Raw genomic sequence first — 13,964 nt, 5'->3', positions numbered from 1 at the left:
TAATGTATCACATTTAATAACAATATAAACAACATTTTATAAATACAAACAAAATGTTAGTGCAAATGATCATTCCAACAACTCATCTCCTTCTGTTACTTCTTTTAAGTTAAGCAGCTCGAGAAGGCCATGGCCTTTAGTTTCTGACCTAACAGTTTCATCCAGTTCTCTGAAGTTACCAGGATCAGCGAGACACACCTGGAAACATTGTTACAAGCTGTAGAGTTGCTAAATTATTGTGGTGCAAAACTTACAAACATTAAAGTAATGTCTAATTATTCAAATCATAAATCACAGGACTAGCAGGTCAGACATTCACACTGATATTTTCATTACTTTGCAATCCAGATTAAAAAAAAAAACTCAAAATATTATACTGCTACTTTATATAGAAAACGTTTTTACAAAAGTCAGCTGTGATGAACATTGATTAAAATTCTTATCATTGGTCAGTTTTAATCTTATTATTTATAGAATCAAACTACACTAAAACTATTTTTTTTATCTAACTATAGTAAAGTTGACAACATCTAATGTACAGAGAATAGTAGTATGTTCAACTTAAAATTTGTTTCCATAGATGTTTAAAATTTATTACATCATAAAACGCATCACTTGTTTTCATTTGTTTATTGAGCACTTATAATTATATCAATAAATATAAGTCATTAAACACAATAAATTTATCTCAAAACAACAACTTAGTAAGACAAAACGCTGCCAAAAAATAACAAAGTTGCCTAAAAAAGAACTGATAGTCACTGGTTTTCAGTGTCAGTCACTGACACCATGGTTACCATGACGGAACAAATAAACGCATCACCTGTATTCAGCTGTTCATTATGATTAAAATTAAATCATACGGTAAGTCACCTGTATGTGTATTATACAAGGGCTACCCAGAAAGTAGATTACGTTTACGCTCTATAGCTCCTAAGAGTCATTTTGATGTCAGGGCGTTTCTCTGTTCAGTGGCTATCCAGCTGTGCTAGTGAGAGGTTACTGTCACTCCTTGATGACTTAACTATGGTAGGGTGTGACTGCCTGGTTGAAGTCTCAGGCAGCAGAATTTTATAATGCTGGAATTTCTAAACTAGTTCACCACTATAATAAGTGCCTACATTTGAATAGTATTTTGGTGTAATTTTCAAATGTATATAACACAATGTTTTTCTTGTAATTTGTTTTTGTTTATAACAAACGTAATCTACTTTCTGGATAGCCATCGTACCCGACAACATAAGCAATGCAAATCAATATTCACTGATCGGCGGTTCAAGGGTTAAAGGAGAAACACATTTACTCAACTCACTTGCAGAATTCATTTAGAAGAAGTATCATTTTGCAATTTACTGTTTAGTACTGCCTTCTATTTTGTTTCACTCTCTCTTTAAATCACTTTTACATAAACAACTTTTACTCATGGATCAATTCTGTTACCTTATGTATATAATTAAGATTTTGTCTATAACAAGTCCACTAAGTCAATTCTCAAATCCACTTCTAGTATTGGCCTTCATAGGTTGATTCAAGACTCTCTTTTTGAATTATCAAGATGGTTTACAGCAAATGGTTTAAAATTGAATTCTACTAAAACTCAATTAGTCAATTTTCAAACTGTCCATAGCCAGAACCATCTTGAATTTAACATCAAGTTAGAAAGTCAACGCATTGAAGTTTTGAAATCAGCAAGTTTTTTAGGAATCCACATCTAAAATAGACTGAATACTTTCAAATTTTGGGAAGAAAGCTTAACTCTGCTTGTTTCCAGTTGTCAATCTTAAGAAATGTTGTTGACTTAAAAACAAAACTTATGATTTATCATGCTATGTTTGCTTCTGTCATGTAATATTATGCCATTGAAGTTTGGGGAAGTTCTGGTAGGCTGGCAGACATTTTCAAAATCCAAAAGAAATATTTAAGGATTATGACATTTTCCAAAAGAAGAACTTCATGCAAAGGAGTAAAGACTTAAATCTGTTAACCTGTCCATCGGTTTATGTGCTGAGATGCTTATTGTTTGTAAGGCAAAATTTTGAGCTCTTTTTTGCAAATCACTATAACCATAATAATTACAACACAAGAAATAGAGTAATGTTGCACTTTCCAATTCATAGACTTTGTTTGTTTGAGTGTTCACCACAGTATTTTGGAAAAAATTATACAATAAGTTGCCTACTAGATTTAAATCAATACAAAAAGACAATGAATTTAAAATAAAAGTTTCAGATATGTTAAAAGAAAAAGAAAATTTCTCTATTGAAGAGTATCTATGTGATACAATAATTTAATAACATTATGAATATAGATACGTAAATTTAAACATTTTATTTTTGACTTTTATAATTATAGTAACATTGTACATATTTAATTGTATAACATTATACTCAATTAATTAAACATTTGACTTTGACAATGTTTCATAACTAATAGTAATATTAAGTTCTATTTTACATTTTGACAATGTCACCCGTTCTTCCAGCTGTGCTGGATTAAAACAATGTAGGTTATGTCAACTGTGACAATAAAGAATTAAAATTTGAACAATAAGATCTGTCTGGGTAGCCTTAGCCCTTGTATAACTGTCCAGAACATTCTGTCAGAATAAAGGGAGCAAATAATTACTAAATTTAGGAACTGTGTTTAAAAGTATTTTATTTAACACCTAGAATACCAACGCCTCAATGTACTTGACACTGTCTAAGTGTTCCTCATAGTCTATATAAGACTGTAGTACTTTATATCTAGTTGACTATCGCTATAAAAGTACACAGAAAGAAAATTAAGTGTCATGTCAAGGTGTGATTATGATGGATTTACAATACAGCAAAATACAGATAGGACAACTGCAAGCTACTTTTATGAAACAAACTGAATTGAAAATAAGTATAATGTAGCTTATTTATTTTAGATCAGCCATGGTAGTGCGCAAGAGAGGTTTAGTTCATAATCTAAGGAAAACAATTCCGGGATAATGATTAAATATAAAATTTGTGAATTGAAAATAAATTGTAAAATTAATTATGTTACAGTAAACATTTGAGTTTTCATTTATTATTATTTCAATACAGCAATGTATAATAATTTGCAATAGTCATAGCCTACATTGTAACTTGCATGGACACAAGATCACCAGCCTGTCAAGAGGTAAGAATCATCAAAGATGAATTAGCATATAAAACTTGATTAGAATAAATTACCAAATTCAGTTCTCCGCTGTTCCATTCTTCAGTTTCTACCTTGGTCGCCAGTTTTACAACTTTTTCTCTGAGTTTCCGAGCCTCCTTCCCTGATATCACTATCTTAAGCCGCATCTGAGCTCTTTCTAAGGGCATTGTTGCCTTCAACTGAGGTATCACGTCCAGAGCCTGCAAGTTTCAACATGTCAAGTCAGGAATTTTATGTGGCTGAAAAATTATACAATAATTATAATTACTGTCAATTACATCAAAATTTTTCTATTACGATATTCTTACATACTTAAATAAAAAAAGAGTACAGATTTGTGGCTAATTCATGTTGAAGGAATTTGCAAAATGTGTGTTTGCCCTTGAGCTAAATATATTCCAAATTACAATAACAGATGAGCTTAAAAGTAATTTGCATGCATCCACTTAATAACTGTTAGCACATTTCCCTCACGGAAATAATACAATGAGGCTGGTACTACTTTGGAATTCAGACAAAAACTTTTTGTATTACACAGTACCCTATCTTTGACATGGTTATTAAGCATGGTTATTAAGGTTAATTTTGTAAAAGTTAAGTAGAAAAAATGAAACAACACATCATATTTATTAAATTTACAGGTTCAATTAAAACTTTACTAACTGGTTACCATGTTTCAAAAACTGAGTTTTAACCTCTGAATGCCAATACATATAATGAATGAGGGTGACTATTTCTTCAGATTTGCAAGAACTCTTACGAAAAATACAGGGTGAAGGACTCCAATCTACATCCTTGAGGAATTCTTTAGCATTCTTGAGTCTTAATTGATATATAATCCTTTTTTATTTTCTGTCTGTCCTTGTATTTGTTGTGCTCCTTGTACTTAGACAAATTTTGTCCTTCATGATCATGAATATTAAAGATTTCTGTATAGCTAGATAGTAAAATACACTCAACCACCATTTCTGATGTCAATGTAAATCTTACAATTAAATTTATTAACTTACTTGTTGTTTTGCATTTCGATTGGGCTTGACAGAGAAATGAACATCTTTCATAGCTTTCTCGATTATTGACACAGGGTATGGTCTTTTTGTTTCTGGATTAACACATTTATCTGGAGAAAAATAAAGCAAATCCACGTTAAATAATTTGTCAATAGTAAAGTTTTGTATACAGGTATATAATGAAATTGTGCAAACATTGCTCTAGTGCACTATTATTATATCTACAAAAATAAACGTTTTATAATTGGTGTAAAAAAAGAACAATAATGAACCTGGTTTATCTTCTGAAGAGTTTAGGTACACAATTAATTGTTCTCTATGTTATTAGTTAACAATCAATTAAATATTATAATGTAATAAGTAAGGATCAAATTTTAAATAAGTTTTATTAATTGCACATCTATGTACAATATACTTGTCTTATACAATGATTTATTTGATAGGCAGCAGCATGGATTCCGTAAAGGTAAATCCATTACTTCAGCTCTGCTAGAATTTACGGAAACTATAATAGATTCTATAGACAAGGGGGACAAGTCCATAGGGGTTTTCATGGACCTGTCAAAAGCATTTGACAGTATTTCTCACCAAGTCCTTCTTGACAAACTTAAAGTCATGGGTTTATCAAACCTTTCTCTAAACTGGTTTAGATCATACCTCTCGGACAGATCCCAGTATGTTGAGATTACGTCAAAACAAAATACTCTAGTAGTAAAACATAAATCTAGCACACTAAAAATCAAGCATGGAGTACCTCAGGGTTCTATTTTGGGACCATTGCTGTTTTTTATGCTACATCCAAGGAATGCCCTCAATCTTAAACAACATTAATGGTACAAAAAGTAATTTGATCTTATATGCTGATGATTCTAACTTAATTGTGACTGCTAAAACTTATGAAAATCTGGAAATAGCCTGTAAAGAACAATTAAAAACCATTCAAACTTATTTTCAAAGAAATAGTCTATTTTTAAATGGCTGCAAGACTAATCAAATGATATTTTCCACTGTACAAAGTAAAGATATTTTAGAAATACCAATTTCAGTTAAACAAACTAAAATTGAAAAAATTAATAGTATCAAATTCTTAGGACTTAATGTGGACAATAATCTTAGCTGGGATGGTCACATAAAATATTTAGCGAGCAAAATTTCATCAGGGCTCTACATCTTGAGGCGCATGTCTTTACTGTGTAGCACTGAGACATTAAAGTCAATCTACTATGCACACGTGCATTCTCATTTAGCTTACGGGTTGGCCATTTATGGTGGAACATCTAAAAAAAATCTAGACACAATTTTGATACTTCAAAAAAAAGCACTAAGAACAATTCTAAATTTAGAAGAGAGAATCTCGGTAAAAGAAAAATTTTCCACTTTAGAAATCCCAACAATATATGATCAATACATTTTAGAGTGCATTATGTGTGTAGGAAGTAATCTTGACAAACTAGATACGCGTAGTAATATTCATTCTTATCACACTAGACACCGAAACAACCTAGATTTACCCCAACACAAACTTAGTTTCTACAAAAAGAAAGCCACTTATATGGGCATTAAATTTTTAAATCACCTGCCGACAAATATAAAGAGCAAAATCTATGAAAAGGGCTTCCGGTGTTTTTTAAAGAAATATTTGCTGCAACGCCCCTGCTACTCATTGGAAGAGTTTTTTTCCTAAATCCCAATAAAATATTTATATTTGAGATGCTTTTTGGTAAAATAATAGGACTTAGTATAATCTTAACTCAGAAATGTCATTTTTTATTTATTTGATTTAAAATAGGCTAACTAAATTGTAGTTTAGGTTAAATACATAATTTATGTACTATTCTACATATATGACACTATTCTTGTATGTATGTACAAACTGAATAAAGAATTGAGAATTGAGAATTGAGAATTGAGAATGTCTAATTTATAAATAATTGGTACTTAAGTATTATACCAATCACAATAATTAGTTTTTGTACATTTTTGGCTAAAAGTAACAAATACTTAGCTAATCATAACTAAAACATATTACATTGAATAAGAATAATTTTTTTTAGATATGTATTTGTTTGTCTTATCTCAACAGGCAAAGGTTAGTCGGAAAACAACCCATCGGCTTTGTCCTCTGGCAGAGCAATCAGCCCTTGAGTAGGGCAGTTAGTCTTGGGTAGGGTAGGTTCATGCACATGTGTGAATGTCAGGTAGTTAGGTAAGATAAGTTTTCATTCTATTTATTCAAGACTAATATATTCGTCCTGGCTAGGACAGATTTAGATTAAGATATGACATGATATGAGTTGGGTTCATTAATACATGTGCAGGACAATTTATGTCTTAAGGTTTTGTTATTTTTAACTGAAATCATACAAGTGTGGTTGGTATAATACATCAGAACCAAATTATTACATGTGAAAAGTGCACATTTCATTCTCCAATAGTAGTTTCTTTATGCAAATAAATGTCAGAACGTACACTTTACTTATATCTGCACAATTTCCAGACCATTGTAAAATTATCTGTCAAGAAATCTTTTAGCAAAGGAATCGATTAAAATACTTTAGCCTTCTGGAGACCCTTGCATAAACTGTTACTTTCCACCTGACAATAAAATTGATCCTGTAAAGTTTTTATTATTTTATTCAATTTTTGACCTAAAATTATATTGTTAAATTAAATTAAATCGTGTCAATTTAATTTTAAGAGAATTTTAGATTACTATGTTCTTAGATTACACTTTTTTAGAGTCATTATGAGTCTATGAGTTGTGGACATAGAACTTGGATACTAACTCAATGTAAAAATTGTTTCATTGTCGTCAGTTAGGGAGTTAGATCATCAATGTCAATTAATTCAACCTGAAAAAATTCCCCTTTGTCCGGGAAGAAGTACCAAAGGACCATTATGCTACTCTAACGTGACAATAGTTTTCATAGAGAACCCACATGATTGAGCAGGTGCAAAATTAGTTGATTCATATCAATCAATCCATAAGGTCTCATTTCTTAACTGAGATTTAATAAAAATTATACCTACTTTATAAACTTCCATAAAGTATGTGTTAATTTAATTTAATGTTTTGTGACAAAAAATTACATTTTTCTTTAAAATCTATAAATGCAGACCATCATTAACTTTTCCAGATCACCCATACACCTCTAAACAGGATATATTTCAGATTTAAGATATACCCAAACTTTCTATCACATACACACAAAAAAACCAATAGATTACCTGCAACCGTTGTTGCAATGTCTTTGAACAAAGAATCCAGCTGAGTTTGTCGTTCTTTGTCTGAAACCTGTAGTTCGCCTTTCGCTAAAATTTCTTTACATATTTCAGTCTGGTCCTCTTTGCCAAAGGCTTTGACAAGATCTTCTTTCTTCGCCACTTGCCCTTTCGAAACATTGGTGAATACAGTGTGTGTCTGAAGCACTTCATCAATGTCTGTTTCTCTGCAACCACAAGCAATATTGGTTACGTTTTACATAGAATAATCTACAACGCATCAAAAATTGAAATTAAAGCTTTATCAATGACTACATACTATGGAAGTATTTATAAATAAACGCAAAACAGTAGACACGGATAGTGAAAATGACAGAGTACAATATATGAAAAATAAAAAAATTTTAAAGACATTAAAAATAACATTTTTTACATGGCGAAAGTCTGTATCTAAACTCTACAAACCTATCTCTATGAAAAACAGCAAGTACAAATTCAGGAAAACAACATAATTTTATGTACAAAAGTAAAACCTTTCAGAGGTTGAAATGTGTTGAAAAGGATTTCATATAAAAAACACAAAACACAATCACACAGTACATGGAACAGAGGAACTTAAGAAAAGCTATTGGGTTAGAGGACTTAAAAGAATGAAGTTGGCTGGGTAATAATTGCAATAACCAATACTACTTAGCTAAACTGAATATTGGGAAAGAAAAATGGACTAAAGTTTGTGTTGGGAGCTATGGTTAGGTGAATTTACAATTTGTGTTTTTCAAGTTGTATTTTCTGTAAATCAGTAATGGCCAGAGGCACTCGAGATCACACCACTTAGAATTTTATTTTTTACTATAAGGTACTACCTCGATGAATGTTCTTTGTATGTCGCCATCAGCATGGGCAACAGCAGCATGCGCTGATGGCCGGAGGCACTTGTGTCAGGGTGGTATGAACTTTTATTTTTAGAAGGTCTAAATTAAGAAAATTGTCTTTAATTTGGGTCAAATTACTCTGATTTCAAAATTATTATTATTTTACGTATCCAAAAATGGCGTAAGAGCTGACCTCAGTAGCAAACAATAGGTGGTCAACTTACGATCATCACAAGACCATATGACACCCATAGAACAATAAAATAGATTGCAGTATAATAAGCGGCCACCAACACAACTGGATGATTAACTAATGATGATGTGGAATCATCAATTTTTATGACCATCCAAAGGATAGAAAGTAAAATGTAGGACCAAATAACATAATAGATATTTCAAAGGACAATATGGTTTGACTAGTTTTCAAATCATAGAAATTAATGTATAAATATATTTTACAAATTAAAATATAATATACAATTACAACAAAACAATAATATTTACTTATCTTATGTATTTTAAGATAAACGTAACTTGTAAAACAAAGAAGACAAGTAGGCCTACATTATTGTTCTTGCCGCCATTAGTCAATAACGAAACACATGATTTGAATTTATTTCCAAACACGTTTTTACTTTGAATAAATTTTGAACAATGATTTATGAGCAGTGTAGTACTTACGACTACTTTAGTCAATCTGAAATGGTATTTCTGTAGGTATTGATACCGTCAAAACTATATTGGTTAATTAAAATGTCATAGTTTGTTTGATTTTAACTAAACTAGTACATGATTTTTTGGTACATTCATAATACCAAATTTAGAATGTCCAAAAAGAGTCTTCTCAAGTACATTTTTTACAAAATCGTGTTTGTTTTGAATTTTCTTGTAGCGAAACACTATTTGATTTCCACCTTTAATTTTAGTTTTCATCTCCTCACTACAAACAGGATAAATTCAGATTTAAGGAGCTAGCTCCTTTTCTTGCAGCCATGTAAAACATTGATCTGTGTTTATAAAAATATTTTGAGGCATAGGCAATATTTCCATATTCATCGCCATTGTTCTTGTCGTTGTCACTAGCCTTTACCTACATAAATGAAATAACAACAGCTGGTAATGACGTCACTAGTTTAAATGAAGAAAGCTGGCAATTAATTAATAATGTATATCTCTAGGTCGTTGTATTGGATAGTTTCGATATTTAAAATCAATAATCATCATCCGATTAGGGTAGGGTCCAATAAGCGGACCCGGTTTTTTATATCGGTAATCATCGATACCTAATATTCGCATATCGAATCATAGACTATCAATCGATATAAAAGTAATAACAATCATATGTTTTAAATTAAAATGTGAATTTAATGATGTAACAAATAACCTTTACCATTACCTTCTTTTTTGCATCTGAAGACGACCATGTTAGCTCCTCTGACAGTTACATTTGTTACCTTTCCACAAATATCACATAATGGATTCTTAGGTACTAACCCAACATTCTGAAGCCATAAAAAACATGTTTTATCGTCTTTTAAAGCAATTTCGTGAAGCTTCCTAAGATTGACAGCAATTTTTAATACACAATGTTACTTATGTAAAATTTAAAATATTACCTTAATTGTATTATTTAAAAGTGTTTACAGCTGTTCATATAGATTATTTAAGTTAATTGTTAAAAATAATTAATCAGTATCGATTGATTATATCGATGGTTGTGATTAAGTAATATCGTTTCCCAATTTCGATATAAAAAACCGGGTCCGCTTATTGGACCCTACCCTCCGATTATGTTGGCGGTCGCTTATTGTAGCCATGAAATATTACTCCACGCAAGAAAAGTTGTTCCACTTTTAATGTTCTATAACTTTGTTATTTGCCATAATTTCCACCCATTGAAATTCTATATTGTTTTGTTCAGAACAATAGCAGGTTGAAACTTGTATTTTGCTGTGTTAACCATTAACTTCACAATCACCTAAATAAAGTATGTATGGTCAAAAACTTTTTAAAATTTTTACTTCAAAATTATCCTATGTAGATGTATTCTTTGGTTCTAAACAAGAAAAATAACGAATACAATATAAAAGATTTTTATATAAAATTTACAAAGACAAGCTGTGAAATCTTATAATCAGCATGTATTTTAGAATTTCTGATACTTGTAGATGCTTCCAGAGAATGCGAACATTGCAAAATAGGATTGCACAATACAGACTGTCTTGTTTTTATTGAAGTTTCTAATTTTTCAGAGTTCTTATGAAAAGTAATTAACGTATTTTTATGTAGTGTATAACATAAATATTATATTTACTTACACGTTATTTCTCCAAGAAACAACCTTATTACGATAACAAGCAATTTCAAACCGTTTACCACCTTTCTTCATTCGAACAACAGCAACGTTGGTCAATCTTATTTGATTTGTCGGGGTAAATATTTTGGCCATTTTTACTTTTAATAATATTTAATAGAACGTTCTCTCTAATATATTAGCTTCTTCGAGGTCTAAGAGTATACAATACAACACAATCCCTCCAACTTAAATCGTATCCCGTGCAGATCGCACACTATCACTATTTAAAAACATAACCAAACTAAACCAATTTCGCCATTCTCAAAGCTAACGAAACAAACCAATACGATACCACACAAAATTATTTTTTCTTAACTTAGGTTCATTGCTGTAGGGGAAAAAGCTTACTACATAATTTTGCACCTACTACAACCCCACTAACATAAATACTAAATAGTGACTATTATAGTATACAATACACTTGTCGCAAGTGACTATTCAAACTGTGTTTTAAGTATATGTATATAAGGGAGATAATATTCGAATAACTTGCTTCGCAGAAATTGGATGCAAAGTCTACAGCTAATTTCATTCTCGAGATATCCTAAGGACACGTAGCCAGACGGATAAAAAAGAAAAGAAATCTTTACAGCTCTGTGGGAGAAAGAAGATAAATTATGCCAGCGTACTATGTGATAGGATTCAATGATGCTCAGCCAAATGTCATTGATAGACATCCATCATCATTAAACTCATTCTTCGCTATGTAGAAAATATATTGTGTGCAAAATGTAAAGTCTCCGGATTAAATCTTTCTCGATAAATCTATAGGATTAACTCAAATTCAATCATCTTTATTTATCACAGTAAAAACTGTGTAATTGTTTCAAAGTACTTGGTTATTATCCTAATATAGCATGGGTTTACAACAGACTTAAATAAATAAAAGGATTGTGGCTCTATCAGCCACCAGACACAAATTTGGCAACACTATATTAAACTTGTTGTAGCAGGAATGCTTTGACTGTGCTTAATTTTATTTTTATTTCTGTCTCATTCCTTACTTCAGGAGGCAGGGCATTAAATAGTTTCACCCCATTGTACACAATATGGTTTCGAAAAAATCCAGTTTTATGTGCAGAAATTTTAGTGACATTCCGATTTCTTAATCAATATACATGAGACCAAGGCTCACATTTGTAAAGATATTGTTTTTTTCTGACATATAAAACAATATTTAAAAACTATATGGAAAGGAATGTAAGAATTGTACTACTATCCAAAAATAATAATTTGGAAGAGATACTGGGTTTCCCAAAACACTTCTAATAGCTTTTATTGTAGCTTAAACATAAAATAATTTACAGTATTATCCCATATACCCAAAGGTAAAGAGTATAAGCTAGAAATGGATCATATGTTAAGCCTTAAAGCTGTTAAAAAAAATCTATGATAGCATAAATCTCTCGTATAAATGTAAATAGCTGTCTTGGATAACAAAAATTGTAGCTTCATTAATAGATTTAATTTATAGTCCATGTTAATATTTGGTAAAAAGTGAGAGGGAGGCTTCATTAGCAAATAAGCAGACTTTCGGAGCAAATACCGATGGAGAAAAGTCGTTTATAAAGAACAAATAAGAATTGGCCAGAGGGCCGAACTTACAGATCACCTATACGGATTTTAGCACCAACAGAAAGAAAACTCTTCATACAAGACGACTTACCTCTGAATAGAATACGTATCGGTTGTTTTCTACTTTTCAAGTGACGATCATCCAATCATAAGCCATCCCTCTAACTCCCAAGAAGAGTATTTCAAGGTTAAAAATGGTACTTTTTAAGTGCCAAATGGCACCTTCCTGGCTGGTTTTGATTCAAACAACCGACAAAATTTAATAATTGATGCTGCTGTCCATCAAGTTAACGTCATGTAATACTTTACCTACAATTGTTTGTTGTAACAGATTGTAAATAAAAATGGTTAAAGAGCCTAGCTAAAACACTTGGAGTGACACGTATCAATACCGAAATATAAATTGTTTACGATATGTATAAATGAGGCTTCAAGCAAAATATCAAGTCTATAAGTCAGCTCGATCTCAAAATATCGTTCTGAAAGACAGACAGACAGAAACAACATTTTTCCAGCCTCTCAAGTGAAAGGCTTTGCTAACGCTTAGCCAGTCACAGTTTGCCATCACTTAGTCGGTTGACTTTCTAGTGGTGGAGTTAAGTGAATGTTTGGATTGGAGTGAGAATTTCACGAGGATCGAGTCTTGGTTAGTGAAGGGTATTGTCCATTAAGGCAAGCTGAAAATTTGGCTCCGCTTAAGAATTTTCCAAGAATTTCTAATAAAAATAAAATCTATAACAATACCACAAAATTTTGAATGTTTTAAACTAATTTAGGGCGGGAAACAGTTTTTATATCCTTCAAGACTGTTTTTATTTTGCAAATAAAAGAGTTTATTACACACTCAACTACCGATCTTAGTCTTTAGGAAATGAAGATAACTTCTCTCTACTAATATATATCTTAAATTATTAAAAAACCCACAAACACTTTAAAATATTGTACAATAATTTCTGGGTGAATATTGTTTTAACAAGCCTTTCTTGATTTTTCCACTCAAGGAGTCGTCACATATTTAATTACCCACCTATATCTATAGGAAATGAAGATTGTGTTCTCCTACTAATAGGTATCTCGCCAATTGGTAATTGGTTACATGTCCAACGCCACTGTAACCAGTTGGACGCAACACAAGTACCAAATAAATAAATTTCAATCGAGTGTAAGCGGCTTATAGACGGGGAAAGTAGAAACAGCAAGTTACTGGCGGCTGCCAGTACTTGACAATACGAGTCACTTTCCACCAATTTCCATTTACACAGGGAAAGTTATTGGCAGCAAGTATATCGGTTGTACTGTCGGCCAGTAGGCCAGTCTATTGTGAAATCATGTCGGATTGTGATGAAGAATATTGCGAAGCTTTTAATGAAGCAATTCAAGAATGTGTTGTACTTTTAAGTGAAGAATTGCGATCTGTTTTGAATAGGAAAAGAGTTTGGGTGAAAAAGAAGTGGGTCGACAGGAGACATGAATTTGGTGCATCTGCAACTCTTTTTCGCGAACTCGCAATGGAAAGATCCTCTGGATTTTAAAAGACATTTACGTATGAGTGTCGAAAAGTTTGAGGAGCTGCTACATATGGTAGAACCCATAATTCGTAAGCAAAGTACTCCAATGCGTAAAGAGCATTGACCCCCAGATACAAGAAAGCTTGAAACAACTCCTGCATTTTCTGGCTACAGGTGACAGTATTGCAGTCGCTATCATTTGCTATTTCGCATACCAGCAACCTACAATTTCGATTTTTTTACCTGATGTTAT

The 13,964-nt window shown here is 31.6% G+C and overlaps 1 protein-coding gene across 1 annotated transcript; it reads right to left on the bottom strand.

The window, feature by feature from the left end:
* Positions 1-10,936, bottom strand: LOC124367670 (ribosome maturation protein SBDS). The gene is made up of 5 exons (XM_046824683.1): positions 10,591-10,936; positions 7,407-7,627; positions 4,179-4,288; positions 3,201-3,368; positions 1-198 (listed from the first exon to the last, which is right to left on the bottom strand). The coding sequence occupies exons 1-5, from the start codon at positions 10,719-10,721 to the stop codon at positions 70-72; spliced, it is 759 nt and encodes a 252-aa protein (XP_046680639.1). The 5' UTR covers positions 10,722-10,936; the 3' UTR covers positions 1-69.
* Between the last annotated feature and the right edge of the window lie 3,028 nt (positions 10,937-13,964).

This window comes from Homalodisca vitripennis, chromosome 8 (assembly GCF_021130785.1).
Source record: "Homalodisca vitripennis isolate AUS2020 chromosome 8, UT_GWSS_2.1, whole genome shotgun sequence".
NCBI classification, from domain to species: domain Eukaryota; kingdom Metazoa; phylum Arthropoda; class Insecta; order Hemiptera; family Cicadellidae; genus Homalodisca; species Homalodisca vitripennis.
This window is presented reverse-complemented; position numbering and strand designations above follow the sequence as displayed.

Coding starts and splice junctions, on each gene's coding strand:
- LOC124367670 (XM_046824683.1), bottom strand. CDS start 10,721: ATGGCCAAAATATTTACCCCGACAAATCAAATAAGATTGACCAACGTT. Junction 4,289..7,406: donor CATTGCAACAACGGTTGCAG/GTAATCTATTGG, acceptor ATTTTTCTCCAG/ATAAATGTGTTAATCCAGAA. Junction 199..3,200: donor ACAGCGGAGAACTGAATTTG/GTAATTTATTCT, acceptor CAATGTTTCCAG/GTGTGTCTCGCTGATCCTGG.